The 20,314-nt window shown below is 44.2% G+C and overlaps 1 protein-coding gene across 3 annotated transcripts in view; it reads right to left on the bottom strand.

Annotated features, from left to right (window-relative positions):
- The window catches only part of RCSD1 (RCSD domain containing 1), a 34,178-nt gene that overhangs the window by 7,447 nt on the left and 6,417 nt on the right, over window positions 1-20,314 (bottom strand). For all 3 annotated transcript variants that reach the window (XM_085240175.1, XM_010721775.3, XM_085240172.1), the window contains exon 2: window positions 2,003-2,110. In XM_085240175.1, coding sequence (XP_085096301.1) covers window positions 2,003-2,110 — 108 coding nt within the window. The remainder of the gene's footprint in view (window positions 1-2,002; window positions 2,111-20,314) is intronic.

Below are 20,314 nucleotides of genomic sequence, written 5' to 3' on the forward strand. Positions count from 1 at the left end.
GCTAAGCTCACAGCATCTCAAGCCCAATTCTAGTATTGGAAAAGTAGGCTAGATCTCTTTTCACAGTATGAACCATGAGACTGTTAGTTTTGTGCAAAGGACACTCTTCTAAGCTGTGAAGGGTGCAGAAGCCTTCCCAGAAGCTTCATCTTCAAAGCACATTGCTGGACAACTCCCTCCCCCCCACACACAATGAAATAGCTTGGCATTGTTCTCTTTCCTGTCTTATTACCAAGACTTGTTCTTAAAGAATCTCAGCTTCCTGCCTTGTTCATTATCTTAATAATTTTTGGACAACTTGGTGGATATTCCTTAATATCCACAGTATAACATGGGGATAATTTTGCTACTTCCTAACAGGCAAGCATGCGGGGGAAAAAAAAAAAAAAAAAAAAGAGAGAGAGAAAAAAAGAAGGATTATAGCACATGCTTTTTATGGAATTGGATGTCTTGGAGGACAAGTGGAGCTGATTTCAATTAACTACTGGTGGTATTACACCCAGCCATGGCAATGCTGCATCTCTGAGCAGACAAAAGCAGTCCTGCCCTTCCACTTACATCACACTAGGAAGCAGTAATACCCAGTTTTATTGAAACCCTACCATTCTGCAACCAAACAATGCTGTGTTGAGCATTCAGGTCAGATGTTCACTGGCTGATATGTTTCTCATTTCTGACATGGGTCAAGCAAGGGTTAAGGACCATCCAGGCAGCCATTAATCTGAGATCAGCCTGAGAAAGCTGTGGGGAAGTGACAGGCAGCTTGGAGAGAAAAGACAGGAAACTTTGTCCTCCTCAGTCCCTGGAGAAAATGAGTTTTTCCCTCACTGTGAGGCCCCTCTACCCTGCCTGGGCTTGGGAACAGCAGAGGTCTGCAGATAACATATGGAAGGTTTGGGAACTTTCTGGCTTCCTAAGGATGAGGAACTTGGTGCAATTAAATCCCATACCTTAAAAAGAGGAAATGACTATAATGGGATGGATGGAATAGTGTACTGGTGACTAGAAGAAAAAAAATAGTGGTTGGAGAGAGATTGGCTATTCCCAGCCTGGGGCCCAGCTATATGAGTGTTAACCTCTGATAAACAGTGGCACTCCAGACCCACACAACAGAGGTCACCAGTTCATTCTACCAAAGACATGATGCATTACAGGGAGGATGCTCTTAGGTGCAGCCTGGGACAAAACTGAAATCAGCTGAGCAAGAAAAGCAAACAGTTCAATTTTAAAGGAGTTTTAAACCTATTGACTGGAGAGGGCTTGTCAGTAGGCATTTACACTTCTAAAAAAGTGTGTAGTGATACAGGGAGTTTTCCTAAAATGTCAGAATTCGTCAGTAAACACTTTGATTTTCCTTTCTTCCTAAGAGAGATATTCAAGTGTTCTGCTTACCTGGTGAAAGACAACTTGTGAGTTGAATGCTCGGCATAGTGGGCTTTCAGTAAAATAAACCCTCAGCACAACAGAGAAGGGCATAGAATCTGAAATGTTTTTACTGCAAAGAGGTAACTGGGGCAATTAAGGAGGTAACTTTCTGTCTCAGAAACGTGTAGAATGAAGCACCTAAAGGTAACTTTATCTTCTTGTGAAAAAGTGCTAGTGATATGCCACTGGCTTCTACTCTACATAACCTATTGTTTGCCACCTTCTTCCATAGTTCAAAATTAGCTTCTTTATTATTCACTGTTACCCTCAGCCCACAAAAGCCAGCCTACACAGTACATGCATTGCTGCCTGCTACTGTTAGGGATATGTGCATATCCCACCCAGCTTTAAAGCATCTCAGTTACAGTATGAACGTGTGGCTCTGCCAAAAAAACCATGCACAAATCAGCAATGTACCAAAGATAGTATCATAGCTTGCACTGCACTTATGAGACAGAGCCATTTTGGAGATTCAAAATCAAGGTGGATTTATGCACTGAGGCTCTAACTTCTACAGGCAGAAGCAAGTGTCTCATTTCCCACTTCATTACCTGCTGGTGGCTGCAAAGCTCCTTACCTCTTTTCCAGTGATACTGGCTGCTTGCTCTTTGAATTTCCCTGCTAGCTGAGCCACTGAGGGTGATGCCGACTTGTCCACCTCTGAATTGGTCTCTGTTGGCCTGTTCTGACAAATCAGAAACAGTATGCTATGAGCAAAGGATGGGAAAAACAAGTAAGCTAGAGAGGAGCTTGTGTGTTACGAAGTTCAAGAGTAAGCAACGACTTAAAGCAGTTTCTCACATCTGGCATCGATCATCCAGTCTGAGAGCAGTTTTGGGAATACAGGACATAGCAGTACATTCAAATATCCAAGGTAGTGAGTAGAATCACATAAAATTAGTAATTCATACACTTTTCATCCCTGGTTGAAGGTTCTATACTCAGTATTTTTCATGTTCCCTCTCCTTTCCTAGCAGTGAACTGATGAAATTGAGTGATGAATGACATTCCCATTCACTTCTCATCCCTCCCACCCATTTTTGCTGCCCTAGTGACAAGTGCCCTTCCTTTTCCTATGGTTCTGAGAAGCCGTTCTCTGCCCCTGCAGCAAGCTAGCATCTGCCTGGAGATGTCCCTGTGCTGTTCCACTTTCTATGGCAATGAACAAATCAGGTGGGTGGGCGGGAGGGAGGAAACACCAGTGCTGAGGGAAGCACTTCCCCTGTCCTGGGCCAGAGCAGGCTGAGAAGTGGGAGGATTGCTGGAGACTGGATGGTGCAGCTCTTCCCGCAGCAAACAGCCCTGCTCATCCTACATTTACCTTTTTTCTTCGTTATGTGTGTATCAAGAAAGGGCAAGAAATCAAAGCTCATGAAAGGAAACTTTTGTTCTTTGTCTTCAGTATCTGATGCAGTGAAAACCAAACCAGAGGAACTGTGAATATCTAGTCAACAATCATTGTTTTGTTGGTAACTAAGACTTCAGAACTACAAACTAGGCTACAAACCATCGGAAAGGAGTCTCCACTTCCTATACCACCACTATTAATCCATGACCAGCACAATGCTTGCTGTCCTTCATGTTCTACACATTTCTATTTCTCAGTCAGAAAGTACACCAAAGGCTGTTTAAGGAATACATTTCTGTTTCTCCAAAGGTGCTCTTCCTTCTCCCTTCATGCTGCTCTGCCTGGAAGGAACTGGCTGGCTAGTTAATGTAACCACTCCTTTAGTATCGATGGAGGTAAAAGGCCCCCAGAGCACCAAGCTGGCTCATATGTGAGCTGTTTCTTCTGGCCAAAGGACTTTTCCCCTTCTCAGAGAGTGACAGCTCCCAATAAATGCCATCCTATTTCTTCCAGCCCAAGTCCCCAGTAGATGCTGTTATTCTGTTTCCAGGATCCTCACTATATCTTTCCTCTTAAAATCTTCCCATATACTTCTGACCAGCTTTCTCACATCCACCCACAAAAGCCATTTCAAGCTTGGTCTTCTCAGTGAGCTTCTGGCACCTCTTCCCTCCATCTTCTCTACCTTCATTATAGTCATCAGAGGCAGGGGAAGTGGCAGAGAAGGGGAAAGGAAGGACCAGTGAAGTAAGCAGATGAAGAGGACAACATGCAGCACAAAACAACGATGACTGGGCTCAGTGGGGAGGCAGAGTCCTTTCCAGAGCTCCATGCTGTTCAGGAAGGGCTGCCTGGAAACAGGAGGAGAAGAAGGATGAAGCTGGGGAAAGGAGAAAGAATCCAAGTGCTTGACTCAGAGTCTTAGCTAAGGCTGAGGAGATGCAGGTGCCAGAAGTTTGTGTGGGAGGGTTGCCTCCCCTATAGTCTCTTTTCTTCTCATACTTGTGCTTCTTTCACAGTCCTCTGCCTTCACCCAGAAAAGGCAGTGCATTTCCTGTTGGCCTCCTTGACCTCTTATGTTGAGGTTGTTGTGTGGCTGTTTTTGTTAAACTTGTTGCTCTCCAGTCTGAAAACACGGCTCCTTTTCTCTAGGTTTGATCAGAGCTGTACAGCTGGAGAGATTCTGTGCATTTCTCTTTTTGCTGGTAGCATTGCAGTACAGCTCTTCAGCACATGGAGCCTGAGTCCGGTGCACAGGAAGCAGTGAGCATGCCATTCTAAGATTAGAACAAGTAGCCCACGGGCTGTGTCCTCCCAAAACTGCCAGCTGCAGGCTCTCCAATTACGCTATGCCTTTTGCAACAGGAAAAGTCCTTTCTCAGATCCTTTCTGGCAATTGAACTGCTGTCCTCTGTCCAGCTTTTTCTACAGGGCTGTTTTTTTTTGTTTTTTTTTTTTTTTTTCCCAGCTGGTGTTCCAGGCTGTGTGCCTCCTAGTCAAGGGGGTTCACCATACTGGGACACTTGGATGCGGAAAATTCCCTCCCTCACATGGGAAAGAAAGTGTTCTCCTGCTGACTTCCAGTGGCTGCCTGTTCACTGCAAGGAAGGGGGAAGCCTCATGTTCTCACTCTCCATGCAGAGCTGGCACCAGCCCTCAGCCTCCTCCACCACTGAGACATGGCTGCTTGGTGTTGGCTCTCTCCCGACCCAGGGTATTAGTGCATTCTCTTCCATTCTTACTGTTTTTCCCCACTCAGTGACACAGTCCACCAACTTTCTGAATGATGATGAGGAGCAGTTCTGCTCTTCTTTTGCAAAAACAGCAGAATTATTCAGACTTGAATTTTGCACCTGTCAGAAATGTGGTCTGCCTGCATGGACTAAAAGCAGTGAGCCAGGGTACAAGACTTACTCCATCAGCCATTTGGTGGCTGCTATTCTAAGTTCTTTCACTCTTACATAAAAATAAGTATCTAAGCGTCACATATTCTGAAAGATTTCAGATTGAGAGGCAAAACAGGAATTAAATTGCACCATCAATGTGAGCATGTCACTGCAAAAGAGGAAGCGCATCTAACAAGTTCTCTGTGAAGGGTCTCACTTTCCCCTTCCAAATAAGTTTATAAATTTGAGTAAATTTGAAAATGTTTTTTTTTTTTCAATCCCGTCTCATTGCTTTTGAGACTGAACTCAGTCCCTCTAGCTGTGCTAGTTCTGCCTTTTATTCATGGGGTAGGTACAATTTCAGCAACTCAAGCTTCCCACCAAAGCCTCTCCTTCCTTTGAAAGAGTCTTTTTCCTTTGGAATCATTGCCTCTGATGTGAGAGCAAAATGTGCTGCCTGCCTTTCCTCTATTTTGCAGATGACTTGAAGAGGCACCACCATTTTTAGCAGAGATGTATGCCACTACTTCTCTCACAGGCTGTCTGGTAGACACACCATCAGGTCCTGCGGAAGTATTCCACACCATCCCCGCTGTGTCTCTTCAAGGTGCAATCCTGACTGCACTAGCAGGCTAATATGGCAGAAGGTGCTAGGATTAAAGAAGGTGCTAAGGACAAAAGGGGTCTAGAGGCCACAGTTTCCTGTCTGTACCATTTGTGTACTCACAAAGAACTTTTCTTAAAGGTCATGGACGTAAGCTACAGGTGGGGAGTATCACTACAGATAATGAGTTTCTTATGAAATCAAAATTATAAAGAGTCCTGGGAAAAGCTGGAAAGCCCAGAGGTAGTTTTGGCGATGAATTTGAACATCCTGCTGGGATTGGTTCAAAACTGGCTCCCTCCACCCCCAGGCTTCTGCGACTAAAAGCTGTTCTGACCCCATGGGATTGGTACCTTACAAGTTTGGGCACTGGCTGTGATAGGTGACTGCAATGCTAGTCAGAAGGGGGACCAGTAGGTGTTGGAAGCAGACACTGAGGGAGAAGCTCCAGTTTGGATTTGTGCATCTGCTTTGTCTGGTGAAAAGAGCAAATGTGTATTAATTACCATACAGTGATGTGTTTGGGCTTAAGCATCACCAACATACTGGCTGAGTACCAGCAGAGATGTGTCCTCCACTGTGCCAGGAGTCTTCTGAAGTGCCTGCTTTTGTATTTACAATACTTTGGCTGCATGGAACACCTTTTAATTGCAAAGGCGGGTAACTTTGCAGCACCTTGCAAGACTGGTGTGTTTTGTGGCTATGAACCCAGCTGCTGCTTACATGACTGTTTGCACCAGTCCTGTGTACTTTCCCACTCTTGTCCTCATGCAGCTGCATCTTGGTTTTAAGGCCCAGCCCTGTCAGCTCTGCATGCCTCCCCTGCCCTGAAGAGCTTTACAAAAGCTATTCCCCACAGGCAGTCCTCACACCAGGCCATCATGCCTGCTGCCTTCTCATACCCTGCACTTGCACAAGCTCTGCACAGCTTCCCCCTGACTCCCCTGGAGTTTTTCATTGCTGCCCTATCTTCTGAAGCAAAAGCAAATGGGGCAAAAATAATGATAAACATAGTGGCAGACACAAAATATCATTAGAGGCGCAGGGCCAGTATCTTGCTCTCAGAAACAGGATCCAGAAATCAGAGATCTTCAGCAGACATCTCTCTTCACCATGAGAAATCGAGTTGTCAGTAAGCTAGGTGAAAAGCAGAGATTGTCAGCACTTTTGGGGTGTTGTTTCATAAAATCCTGGTTTGGACAAAGAGCTCATGTTTCCAACTGTTCTTTTTTTCCCTTGACCTTTCCTTCCCCCTCCCTCATGCCAGTGTGTTTGTAGGGATGTGCTGTAAACTGGATCACTGAAATGATCTGGGCTAAAAATACTTCCCTTAACTCTTTACCAGGTTATTTTTAACCCCAATCATTTCAGTAACAGCATTGGTGACACGGCCCAACAAGGGAGCAGACTGCAGCTGAGGGGCCAGACCTCACCACTGCTCACTGGGCCAGAGTCTGAGGAAAGGCCATCTTGACGTGTCCTGCTCAGACGGTGATATGATTTTCTTCACAGCCCTCCCACCCACTGCTAACACAGGTACTTGGCTCTCAAAGGCACGTGTTTGTTAGTACAGCAGTCAAGGCATATTTTGAACTTTTCTCTCTACCCACAGTGCTGCTTTGAGCAGCTCCTGTTCTTACCCTTCCTCGACTCTGCTGATGAAATTTGCCTGCAGGACTGTGCCCTACACCAGGTCAGGGATGTAATTCTGACCACAAATAACCCAATCAAAAAAAAGAAGATTGTTTTTAATTCAGGTTCACCGTGCCACTCAACAGAAAAGAACGCTGGCATAGCAGAGGGTCAGTGTGGGCACAGGGAGTGCTGCGGCCTACAGTGTGGCACAGGAAGAGCAGCTCCACACCTATAGTACCTACACAGCCAAGGAAGGGATGGGGGAGGTGTCTGGGGACAGGAATCTGCTTAGGTCAAAGCTCCTGCCAAAATAAACATCACTACATTCTGCTGGAGTTCAGTAAGAAATACCGGGAAACGATGCTGTGGTTTCCTTTGAAATTAAAGTGAATGCGGGAGAAACCAGAGCCTTGCACAGGCTCCCCTTCCCCACCTGACCCTGCAAAGCAACACTCTCAAGGCAGACTCGTGCCTTCTGCTCACAGCTTTCCCAGACATCACATGTACCCGTCTCAATTTTCAGTAAGGTAGCTGCAGGATTTAAAGAGCGAACCATTCAAAGACCTTGTCTGCAGGGGGAAGCTTACACCATGTACCTTGGGGTCACTATCTCAGCTTGCACAGGGAGCAATACAACCTTCATCTGATAGAAGCACCTTTTTTTTTCTTTTTTTTTTTTCAGTATAACTGAACTCCTTCACAATCTGCTGCCTTAAAAGAGCAAGAAAGCCATTCTCAAATGTCTCAGGTACCTGTTTCTGTCACAGAAGACAACATTTTGAGAGTGATGTGTTATTCTGTAGCAAGGCATGTGCCCTCTGATGGGGCTCCGCTGGGGGTGGACACCTCTTATCCCCATGATGAGGTTATGCAACTTCCCTCTGGAAAGGACTCCCCCTGTGCAGATGGAGTTTGGTGAATCAGAGACATCCTACTTTCTTGCCCATCAAGCAGCGAAGAAGTTTTGACAGCATCATCTCCTCCCATGTTGCCCCATGAAGATATGGGGTGTCCATATCTTCAAGTAAGAGCTAATCTTTTCTCCCTGGACAATCTTTTACTGGACTTGTGGAAAAATGTTGCATTTCATATAAGTCACTGCATATTCACAAAGCACAACATATAAGGTACCGTTTCAGTCTATCTGGAGAGAATATGAAATTCCTGAAGAGAGGCTATAGTGAGCTGGGAGTTGGCCTCTTCTCTTGTGTGACTAGGACAACTGGGAATGGCCTCTGGTTGTGCCAGGGGAGATTCAGGCTAGATGTTAGGAGATACCGCTTTTCTGAAAGAGTGGTCAGGCAGTGGAATGGGCTGCCCAGGAAGGTGATGGAGTCACCGACCCTGAAGGTGTTCAAGGAACATTTAGGCGTTATATTGAGGGACATGATTTGATGAGAACTGTTGATGATAGGTGGACGGTTGGATTGGATGATCTGGTAGGTCTTTTCTATGATTCTATGGTTCTGCATTGGAGAACATATCATGAATACTCCTCTCTACCAGCCAAATGTGTGTGTGTGACCAGTCTGACGTGGTTAAAAGCCACAGTAATATTCAATATTGATGCAAAACATAGTAATACCATGTCTGTATGAAGTGAATTGATAAAACCTTCAGTTAGGAGGATCCCTGGATAACCTGTTCTGAGGGTAAGTGTCCAAAGAGGCCGACATATCAAACCATTATTTTCTACCCTTAGGTTCATTTACTGATCAAAGAAGAGAATCTAAAAAAACTTGAATGGATCCTTGGGTATAAGTCTTAGCCTTAAAGCAGAAAATAGTGCAGAATAGACAAGTTTTGGTTCACCTGGGCAAATCTGCCTCTCTTTTAGTCTGGTTCAATGGCAGGAACTAGGTAACTGAATTTTTGTTTTCAATCTCTCCTAACAGGCACCAGTTATGTCAACTCTTGTGTAAGTGCAGTTAAGATTAGACAGCTTGTAAGAAAGTCCTGTTTAAATGAACTTTAAAAAGCTCAAGAAGAGGTTTTAATTACAACTGGACCCAAATTACCCATGGATAAATCTAATATATAGTCTTCAGTTTCATTCAAAGCCATCTCTCTGCATTTTCCACTTAGATGAATCCCTGTTTGCATCCTCATGCCAACATAATTTAAACTGTTTATCTATGTCCATGTGAGCACTGCAGTGGCATCAAGATTATTTTGAAAGGGGAACATTGTTAGGACTGCAAAAGGAGAAATAAGTGAGAAGGGCTGGTTTAGAACACAAACTCCCCCAAAGGAGGAAACTGAAAGGCAAGAGGATGGGAAAATAACTAAGCCACAGCATGAGGAATGAGGCTGCAAAAATTGCTAGAATCCAGACACAACCTGAGCTTATTAATTCTGGTGATCCAAGAAAGTATCACTGAGGCTGAACGTAGATCACCCAGGAAGTGGGAGGGCTCACGCTTGTGTAGCCCATTTTTACATCCCTAGAAGGAAATCTCACAGTGATGGTTCCGACTGGAGTTCAGCAGTACCACGGGCCCCTGGCTCAAGAAGCAACACATCCCAAGACGTAAGCCTTGAATAAACAAACCTCTTCTTGCTACACTGACCCCTCTTCACCCCAGCAAAGCATCTTTCTTCCCATCTCTTTCTCTAGCCTTCTTCACAAATCATTCTCATTGGAGACTGTCCAACTCTCTGTTTCAGGAGGGATTTATGTGGTTTATTTATTCACTTGGCCTCTTATCTGGCAATGCTGTGCTCCTCATCTGCTCATGGTAAATTTTAACTATTGGCAGAAGCCCCAGATAGAAGTAGCTGCAGCTGTGCCTGCTGTGATACCTTATAGCCAGTCCTGTCTGTCATTGTGTCAATGTAGCTCCCTGCGATTCAAGTCCAAGGTTCCTACTTGCATTTCCTACCATTCATTACAGAACAGAAGCGACAGTAACTGTGCTGTGGTCCACCACAGCAAAAGTTGTGATGAGTACTGTGTGGGCCACATCTCTGCAAACCTGTCATAGCAGAGCTTTATTGCAGTTATTTTCCAGGTGAAGATAGGTCCCAAATTTGCAGTTCTGCCGAAGGCTGGAAAAGAAATATTAATTTTCTACTTTTCTTTCTGTCATGTTTTCTTTGTTCTTGTTTTCTTAGCTTCTTTTATCAGAAGCTAAACACCTAAATTTTGCAAAATGTCAGGTATCTTCTTAAATCCTCCCTTTTGGTAAATTTTACAGTAGAGAGCAAGCTTCTTGCCTGAGAGCAAATCACTGCAGCCTATCTATCAAGTTTGCAAGTAAGTTAGCCACAAGAGTAACTCTGAGACGTGTAACATCCCTCCTCAGAAATGGTACCCAGGTCAACACTTATCCCACCACAAATGATTGAACTGACTGACTGACTGAATAAGATGAGTGTGTGTCTGAACTCAACAGCAAGGCTGTTACATAGCCACAGTAATGGTGAGAAGTTCTGACCATAACACAGAACTGAATAGCACGAGGAACAGGGACTTCAAAGGAAGCTTGTATGTTGGGTTTTAGGAGAAAGGGCAGGAAAATCTTACTTTACATGAAATATGTAAAAATATGTAAAATTTTTCCATGTTTGGGAAGAGTTTACTTTAGGGAAACATTTTTTTAAGACTTGCAGTGGTCTGGGCTTAATTTTCTCCTCTAAGGTTTCCCTTGTGAACTGTTGCCATCTTGGCACTCAGAGTCAAGCGCTGCACAAAGTGTAACAGGAGGATATTTCAACTCAGTAATGATGAGCAGCCTTCCTCTAGAAGACAGCAAGCAGTTCCCAAATACAGAGCAGCTGTTTCAAAACTACAGGGACTTAGATCTGCCAGATTTAAAGGCTCATGTAAGGAAGACTAGTGAACTAGGCCAGGGTGGGAGATATCTGGTTGAAATTAGTAAAGGGATTTATTTGGATGAGGAACTTGCTCAGGCTCCTTCTCTGGTACTTCTCTCCAGGTAACCTGGGATTGCCTAGAGTTTCTGCAGATCAAAGCCAATGGTTATTGTAAATAAATAAAAAAAAAAAAAAAAAAAAAAAAAAAAACACCCAAACTGCACTGGGCTACAGACATCACTAAGTAGGTGGCTGGAGCTAAATGATGTCTTAAGGGTATTCAAGTACAGGTGCAGAATGTTATCCCCAGCAATGCTGTACCTGCTGCTATGAGCAGAGCCAGACAGTCTGGGGGGAGCTGGGAAGAAGAGAGAAGCCAGTGCCAGAGGAAATATCTGTAGACCCTAGGAAATTAGAAGTGGCAAATATACTATCTGCTTTCCGCTTCAGAGAGTGACTAGAATGCAAATAAAATGAGATAAGGGTTATTTTAAACTACCCTCTAAGAAGTTCCCCCTTTGCTGTTGATCATAGAACCACAGAATAGTTTGGGTTGGAAGGGATCTTTAGGGTCTCCTAGTTCCAACCCCCTGCTATAGGCAGGGACACCTCCCTCTAGACCTGGTTGCTCAAAGTCCCATCCAGCCTGGCCATGAATGCTTCCAGGGAGAGGACATCCACAACCTCTGCACAACCTGTCCCAGTGTCTCACTATCCTCACAGCAAAGAATTTTGTCCTAATATCTAATCTAAATCTACTGTCTTCCTGTTTAAAACCATTTCCCATTGTCCTGTTGCTACATGCCCTTATAAAAGGTCCCTCTCCAGCTTTCCTGTAGGCCCCGCCACATACTGGAAGGCTGCTATAGGATCCACCTGGAGCCTTCTCTTTTCCAGGCTGAAGAGCCCCAGCTCGCTCAGCTTGTCCTCACAGGGGAGGTGCTCCAGCCCTCTGGTCATCTTCATGGCCCTCCTCTGGACCCACTCCAACAGCTCCATGTCCTTCCATGTTGGAAGCCCCAGCAATGGACACAATACTCCAGGTGGGGTCTCATGAGAACAGAGCAGAGGGGCAGAATCACCTCCTTTAACCTGCTGGTCTTGCTTCTCTTGATGCAAGGCTACAGTTAGCCTTCTGGGCTGCAAGTGTACACTGCCAGCTTTTGTTGAACATTGCATCAACCGACACCCCCAAATCCTTCTTCTCAGGGCTTCTCTCAAGACATTTGCAACCTAGCCTGTATCTGTGCTTGGGATTGCTCTGATTCAGGTGCAGGACCTTGCACTTGACCTTGCTGAACTTCATGAAGTTGGCATGGGCCCACATCTCAAGCCTGTCCAGGTCCCTCTGGATAGCACTCTTTCTTCTGGAGTGTCAGCTACACCCCTTAGCTTGGTGTCATTGCAAACTTGTTGAAGGTGCACCCAACCCCACTGTCCATGTCACCTACAAAGATGTTAAATAACACTGGAGCACTGATCTCTGAGGAATGCCACTCCATTTCCAGATCACCAGATTCCACTTGGACATTGAGCCACTGACTGCAACTGAGTGCAACCATCCAGACAATTCCTTATCCAGTGAGTGAACCATCCATCAAATTCATTTTTCTCCAATTTAGTGACAAGGATGTCATGCGGTACAGTGTCAAACTGATCCATGGAGATCTCCTGGCATTCTTGCCCGCCTTCCTTTTTTGATGCACTTCTTGCAAAATGGGTACAATGCTAATGTTTTGTAGTGTTGTTTTTCATGATTGATGAGCGGTTGGTAACAATGCCAGCTTTCATAACATTTTCTGAAAGGTATTTCTTCTCCTCAGCATAACTGCATGAAGTCTTAGTTTAACTTAATCAGGTGGGACTTCTGCTGCTCTCCTCACAGCCTCCTGGACCCAAAAGTGAAGAAAGCAGACTCCTGTATGCCTATCTAGATTTTATTAATAACTTATCCTATCTGGTCTGGAAAGGCCCTTATATAGGAAGAGAACGCCAGCCACCCTGTACTAGTCTTTGGCTGGCGTTGCAAATTTCTGAGGTTCGATTTATGACAAGTTGTTCTTTTCTTTATGCCATGGTATATAATTCTCAGGAGTGCCTGGTCTGTGTTTTCTAAACAGTGCCTGGTGAGATCAGTAAAACCAGTATCACTGCAAATGATGCACATTAAACCTTGACTGTCCCACTTAGTAATGAAAGAATTTAGCAATTATTTAGTGCCTGTAAGTTGTATTACCAGAACATCACTCCAAACCTTCAAAACCTTCATGACTGAGAGATGTATTACTTTGTGCATTTTTATGTGCATTAGCAATTGCTGCATACAACACAGAGACAGTTTTGAGGGAAATCTATTAGGAGACATACTACGAGATAGTATCAGGAGAGAACTCAGCCCTCTAGGACACAGGTGCACACTTTCCTCTGCCCTAGAGAACTGTGGATTCATTGCTACGTGCTGGCAGGGCTTTAGCAGGAAGGCTGGTGAGTGCTTGCCCTAGCTCTGACCTCAGCAACAGATTAAAAATCATCTCTTGTTAGACAGAACACAGAGTCTCAAGGCCACACCCCTTGACGACAGAACTGAACCCAGGCCATCCACTTCCTGAGCAACTATCTTATCATATCTATCAAAGGCTGCCAAGAAGGGGTTGATCAAGTGCCACCTTTACCTAAAGAAGCAGTGAACTGCAGTACCTGGTCTCTGCTGGGCTGTGGGCCTGCGCAGGGCCAGCATGTATGTAAGCTCAGCCTGTCACCTTTGGAGACGGGAGCGGCTTTTGGCTCTGCCGTGTACAAAGTGAGGCATCTGGCTGATCATCCAAGACTTGCTGCTCGGTGAAGAGGGTGACAGACCATTTAAAACTTATTTTCCTTGTACATATAGTGTTTTGGGAGTCCTTGGCTGAGGCAACTGCAGAAACCTGCAGCAACACAGGAGCACTGCCATTTCCTTCCCTGTGAACAGTGCATTTCATAAGCTGCCTAAATATGTTATTACAGGGCTGAAAGTATTCTCCCAGGGAAAGGAGAGGGCAATAGAGATGAGGATGTGGGGCAGGGGGAATGTAACAAGGAAATGCCTCATTTCTAACACCAGTTTGGTTTGGGCTGCATGCCGGTCATGAACAGGTCAGAAGGGACAACTCCAGGCTTGTACAGAAGCAGAACTCCAAGCACTGGTCAAGTTTTTACGCCCAGCAGGCAGATGCCTTGTGAAGTGAAAGAGGCAGCAGTCAGGCGATGACTGCAAGGTTTTTTCCAGGCCAAAGAATGGATTACAGTGTTTCAGTTCTGCATAAACAGTACAGTTATCTTGCACAGAATGACTTGTGCTCAGCTACTCAAAATCCAGGGCAGAATTTTAGTCTGGGCTACACAAGTTCCACTTTGACATTATCTTCCACTGCCCACTAGTTTTCCACAAAAGTCATATCTGAAGATGACTACACTGTGCATTAAGATTTCCCATTGAAAGGGATCTGATCCCTATAGTCGCAGTGTTGCACAGCTGTTCATGACAGGATCAAATGGGACACATTCATTTGATGCTGTGCTCGCACCAAGGGAACCATCAGCTCAGACACAGTACTGCGTGAACATGCATGCAGACCAGGTATCTGCATTTCATGTCTGTGTCCATGGAATGTAGCCATCTGGATTCTGTGCAATACAGAATACTTTTGGCACATACTAATTGAGAAGCTCTGCTTCCATGGAACTCTTCCTAAGTATGTCCTGAGAACTTCTAGCACCTACAAAGGGCTGATCTTTTTTAATAGACTTTCAGTCTGGTTTCTAACAGAACCAGATTTTTTTAGGGAAAATAAAGAAAGAGATAATATGCTGTACAGTTATAAGGGTGTCTTAAGGACACTTTTCTAGACTACAGATTTCATGCCTTGGTCACGTGCATCCTTTGTTTTTCTTGGCCTGTTTGTTCAGCTTACTCTTCCTGTCTGTTGCTGTACAGCTGTACTATAACAATTGTCTGCGTGCACAATAGTGTACATAGGCTCAGTGAGTAGAGTCAGCGTATGATTTCCCTAGACCTCTAAGTCAACAATATGAGAGGAAAGAGAAGCTCAAAGATGATGAAAGTAGAAAAAATGAAACACTGAAGTAAGATTTAGATGAGAGAATGTGCAAAAAAGGCTCAGAAGAGACTAGGAGGCCGAGAGGACTCCTATTGCAGTGAGCACACAGGAGGCCCAGAGAAGAGGTAGGGAGCTGTAATAAAAGGCTGTTAAGCATCTATGAGTCTTAACATTATGGAGGGGAGAAGCAGTGCCATGTACAGTAAGAAGAGATCATGATCATTATGATCTCTAGATTTTTAAAATAAATAAGAAGATTTGCTTGGTCAATGAAGAGGAAAGAGCAGATGAACTCATTGGAGAGGTAAAAATCTACATTGACCAGATACCTACAAGGCCAGATACCTACAGACAAGGTAACTCAGAAACAGGGCGAGCAGATAAGCTTCATTAACACATTCAATCAATTCAAGGAGAAATGTTTTCAGCCTTTCCTGTAAAACGATTGTGCTTATGTAATTGCCACATTACAAACCTGACACAACAGCTTGCAGACAGGCCAAGCAGCCGGCTTGGAAGTAATTTCAGACAGCAGGAAAAGGTTTGTGGATAAAGTTGCTGTCTGGCTGAATCCAGCCATACTAAGGCATATGAAGGGGGTAACACTGAAAAGCACGGAGGCTCTGACCATACATGCAGTATAGTAGCTTTTCTACGGAGCAGCCCTATGCAGAAGGAGCTTTCCTGTAACCTGAAACATCACCAACTTCAAAAGATCGTCAGTGATATGTTTTAAGCCCAGACGCACCACACAGGGTTCTCCTTTCTGAGTCTTTGGCATGCATTAGTATCTCTATTCCAGACTTATTCCAGACACTGTTGTGATGAGGGCAAGACATGCTCTTTAGGAGAGGCTGAGATTTTCTAGGTGCTACAGCTTCAAGAAAAAAAAAAATACAGCAAAATTCACAAATCAGTAACTTAGCATAACACTAGAGTAAGTGGTAATGTATTTCAAACCATCTAACAGCTACCCAGCAATAGTGGAGCTGAGCCATCAGTGGCCTTCAGTAATGACATGCTACCATGCCACTAATTTAACAAAGAAAGATCTCTGAACTTACTAAGTCTAACTTTTCTAGAAAATTTATTGAAAGTGTCCTCCTTTTATGAAAGCCTGGGAACTCAGAGTTCTTCAATTTCTTTTGAGTTAGTATGTCTGTTTAAAAATACTGGCCATATTTATCTGGAACAAAGAGTTTCAAGAAATTCCTGGTCATCATAAATGAGAATTTGGCCTTAAAAGAACAGTTTTAATATTGTAGAGTTCTTCTCTTGCTCCAAGTGAACACTAGTGACACATCTGTAGTCTTTTTCCACTTTTTCTGAGTTTATAATAGTGCAAAGTGTTTTTTCGGGAAATACTTTGTGTGTCTAAAACATGAGTACTGACAGTGAGCCAGAATCTTGCAGCAGATAATACTGACCATTTCTATTAGTTGAGATTACAAAAATGTGAATAGAGATGATGAAAACCAGGTCCCTTAACTATCCCAAGAAAAGTCACATTGAAGGAAGCTAATGGGCATTACTTTGGCAGTAAGATTCAGCATCAACTCAGAGCCCTTGCACCACTTTCCTAAATAACTGAAGAACCCTGATCTCTTTCAAACACCACCACTGCAAACTTAACAAAATGAACGCCTACACAACTTTCAGCTCACAGGAGTAACTCTGTTTTTTCTTGTGTGTCAGGCAGGATATATAGACCTGTCAGCAACACCACCTCTGTGTCTGATGGGAGCCCTCTAGCAACAACTGCTGCCTGAAAACTTGGTTGATATAACCAGACGTGAGCTACTGCAGATAACTAAAATGCACATGAAAGATTTTGGGGGGGACGAAAAGGGTTATTTCTCAGAAATTATTCTTTGAATAGGTAAGTCACTGAAGTTGTGTGGTTTAGGAATTTAGAGACACACCAGATCTGAAACAGCTCCTTCAGAGCCAAGGGCTGATCTTTACTACTAGTACAGTGATGCTGATGTCCTAATCTACAGCTGACAACAGCTGTGATCAAGACTGCAGTCTGGCTGGACTGAAGCACGTCTTCCCATGTGTCCCATGTGTCCTTCAGCAACCAGTATCTGGGATTTGTCCTTGAGATATTCATGCTACTAGTAAATCTCTCCATGGTTGAGGGGTGAGATAGTAGTACTGAAGAAGAGCATTAATAGCTATTGTAAGACATCATCCACTTACCCAGCACACCATCTGCATCAGATGCTTGCACAACTTATACTCCTGGCCTGGGTTTTCCCCAGGATCATTCTCAGCTTCCAAAGCTTTCCCTCTTGGCTTCTGACTGTTGCTCCTGCTGGTCTGGGGACTACACAAGCCTGTCAGTTGCCCCAAGTTATTTGGTGGTGCTTCTCCATGTGTACTTCTAGGTCTTATCTAAGGGAGCTCTTGCTGCTCTAGAAGAATGAGGGGGGAGCTAATGGAAGAACAACCATCAGAACCTCCCAAGCTGCCTGCAGAGAGTGGGGAAGTGATGCCATCTGTGAGGCAGGTATATCCAGCCTACTTGAGCCTAGTCTCTCCTCACCTGAGGCACAGGGGAAAGGCAGCTGGGAAAATGGGGGATGTGTGCATACTATTTGAGAGCAGAGTATACAATACATGAGCCATAGTTATCTGATAGAGCTTCTGAAACAAACAGCTTTCTGTTGATTAAAATGTACCTTGCAGAAAATTATTCTTTTAAACCATCTGAAACATGTTGTGGCTTTAAGTAACTTTCATAGCACTGCAGAGCACACAGTGCGAGGTCACACTACGCTCCCACCTACACAAATTGACACACACGGGTGGCTGCTCTGAAGGAAATGAGCAGACTTAATGGAACAGCCGTAGGAAGCAGCTCAGCCCTGTGAATTAGCTTTCAACTGCTTTTCAGTTTGGCTTCTCCTTTGCTTGCTTCACGTGGGGCAAGGGAAAGGCTGGCTTTTAGCAGAGGTCTGAAGATGAACTTCAATAAGAGGAGGCTCAGGCACAAGATGCTTCAGGTGAGATGAGGAAGGACAGCTCTTGGACTGATAGAGCAGTTAAAGATGCGGGTACATATTCAGTCTGAATTAATTGTCTAATCTGAAGCTATTCGGAAGGCCAAATTAGTAATCAAAGTAAGTGAACTGTCAATGAACGGACACAGAGAATGTGAAGAAGCAGTGACAGTTCAAAATGCTTTGGTTAAAATATTTATGTAGATTGCGATCCCTCCAAATTTAAACTTGATATTAGATACAGCCGGTTGTAGCAGCACAGGGTTTCAACTCTTCTCAATTTATCATGCTGGGAACTGAAAGTCAGAAGGGTAAATGAGCTTACACAGTGCTCCCAACTGCTGTGGCTTCCAGGACACATCAGTTAGAACTGTACTATCTTTGTAACACATTGCTATTAAATTAGGTCTACGCTGGATACACGCAGGGCAGAGAAGGAGGTTCATATTTATCTGGGCCAGGAATTTAGTCTAAAAAGATATGCAGATATGGAAAGGAGGAAAGTGATAGTAAGCATGCAACTAGCAGCCAACTTGAGGTGTGAATGCTAAGCTACATCCACAGAGAAGTCTTTTCAGTGGGACACTGGAAAGCTCGGCAGCACCTGCTGCTCTTAGAAACTGGATTTGCAAGACTTCTTTCTCAGCAGCTGCCCTCCCTGCAGCTCTGGAGCTCCTGCAGAGCTGGGCCTACGCTGGGCAAACAAATACAGGCAGCTGTATTTTGCAGCTATGTTTGAGAATGTCCACCCACATTTTCAAGCTGAGTCTGGATCAGCTGTAATGTAATTAGGAATTTAGTGATTTCCACTGGTGAATGATTCTGAGATATATCCTCAGGAGAATGCACATAAGCAATCCTCAAGCTACAGCTTAGCCTTTGATAGGGATTCTTCTGTGATCTGAAAAGGACAATTACTCCTGTTTCTGAGTTAACCAGCTTATAAAGTTCTCCTGACAACCCCATAAAAGAGAAACTCAATGTTTGTAGGAACTTTGAAATACCCTACCCACACCAATGTTCTATTTCTTTCTCCCAACAGCTGTCTGAAACTCTTACATGTTCTTTCTGTGACAAGAAGAGTCAGAGTTCCTTCAGCCTCAGTCAGTTTCTGCAGGTGGGGCACTGGCACCAGGTGTACAAGAAGCACAGACTCAGTGCCTGCACATTACTCAGTGAGTAAGTCAGCATTAGATTGCTCTGACCAGCACAGCCATGAGTTCACAGACCTTAAAGTGAGAGGTTTTGAGAAGAAAAATTATATTCAATTTACAAGAGAATAATCCAGGAATTTTTAATTTGCAGAGCAGATAGAGAATAAATACCACGTGACAGCTGCATTACTTGACAGATTTCTTTCCCATAGGTAACAAAAAGATAAGGCTTCTAGCTTTGGCCTTTGAGAATCTACAGCCTAAACTGATGCTTGCTACAAAGGCCTGAAGAGCTGCTGTGGATGATGCAGACCTCAGTTTGCTGGGTCAGAGTGTAAAGCTGCTATGGGATGGATCCTGTAGGACTGGACCGTGATCTCCACACTTCTGAGCAATGCCTTGAAGGATCTGGCATGAGGAAATAGCTGGTGGGTGACCCATAGCAGCCATGTGAGTTCAGAACTGGAATGGTGTGCGTGTGAGATGCCACTGATGAGGGCAGGAGACGTGTGGGAGGGCAGTCAAATACAGTGAGTTCCACGCACAGTGCATACAAGGGAGTAGAAGGACAAGGGTCAAGAAATCCTATGGTCCAGTCTGTGGGCAAAGGTTTCTTGAATTATACAAAGTAGGACTTGAAGTTACATGAGATTAAAAGTCCTGATATTAGTGGAAAAGACATTGATCTAGGAGATGAAAGAGCTATGCAGAGCAGAACTTAATATTACATAAGGATAATAGTCCTGGCATCAGTGAAAAAGACAGTTGTGTCAAGAATAGAGATGAAAGTGACAGTGCTAAAATTGTTTCCCTTCTGCATGAATGACCTGCCTGACTTGTTTCATTTCTGTGCCCTGTTACCTCATAATCCAGAGTATTTAGCAATCCATCCGTTTTCTTCCTCTATGCTCTGTTTACAGACACCTGCTGTCTAAAGGACTAGTGTGCATGTGTGTACTTGCTTGCACTGACAGCCCCTGTGCCTCTAACAGAACAAATAACTTGAAACTGAAACTGGCAATGAAAATACCGGGTTTGCATGGAGGGATGGTGTTGACAACTCCATGCTCATTATAAATACTAGCAAGGAAACCAAATTAAAGTACACACATGTCACAAGTTAAATACACGCAAGCTGCATGGCCCAAGGGTTGAAATTCCTAGGAAACCTGGCATACAAGCTCCAGTGTGTGTATGTGAAAAGAGAGGAGAAACAAAGTGGACCTTTTTCACCCAAACTTACATCAGTGGAAAATGGTACTCAGCAGTAAAGTATTTCAAGAGGGTTGACTTGAAACAGCAATTATTGCCGATGCAGTTCACACTTTTACAGGATAAAGAAAC

This window comes from Meleagris gallopavo, chromosome 1 (assembly GCF_905368555.1).
Source record: "Meleagris gallopavo chromosome 1, MGAL_WU_HG_1.1, whole genome shotgun sequence".
NCBI lineage: Eukaryota > Metazoa > Chordata > Aves > Galliformes > Phasianidae > Meleagris > Meleagris gallopavo.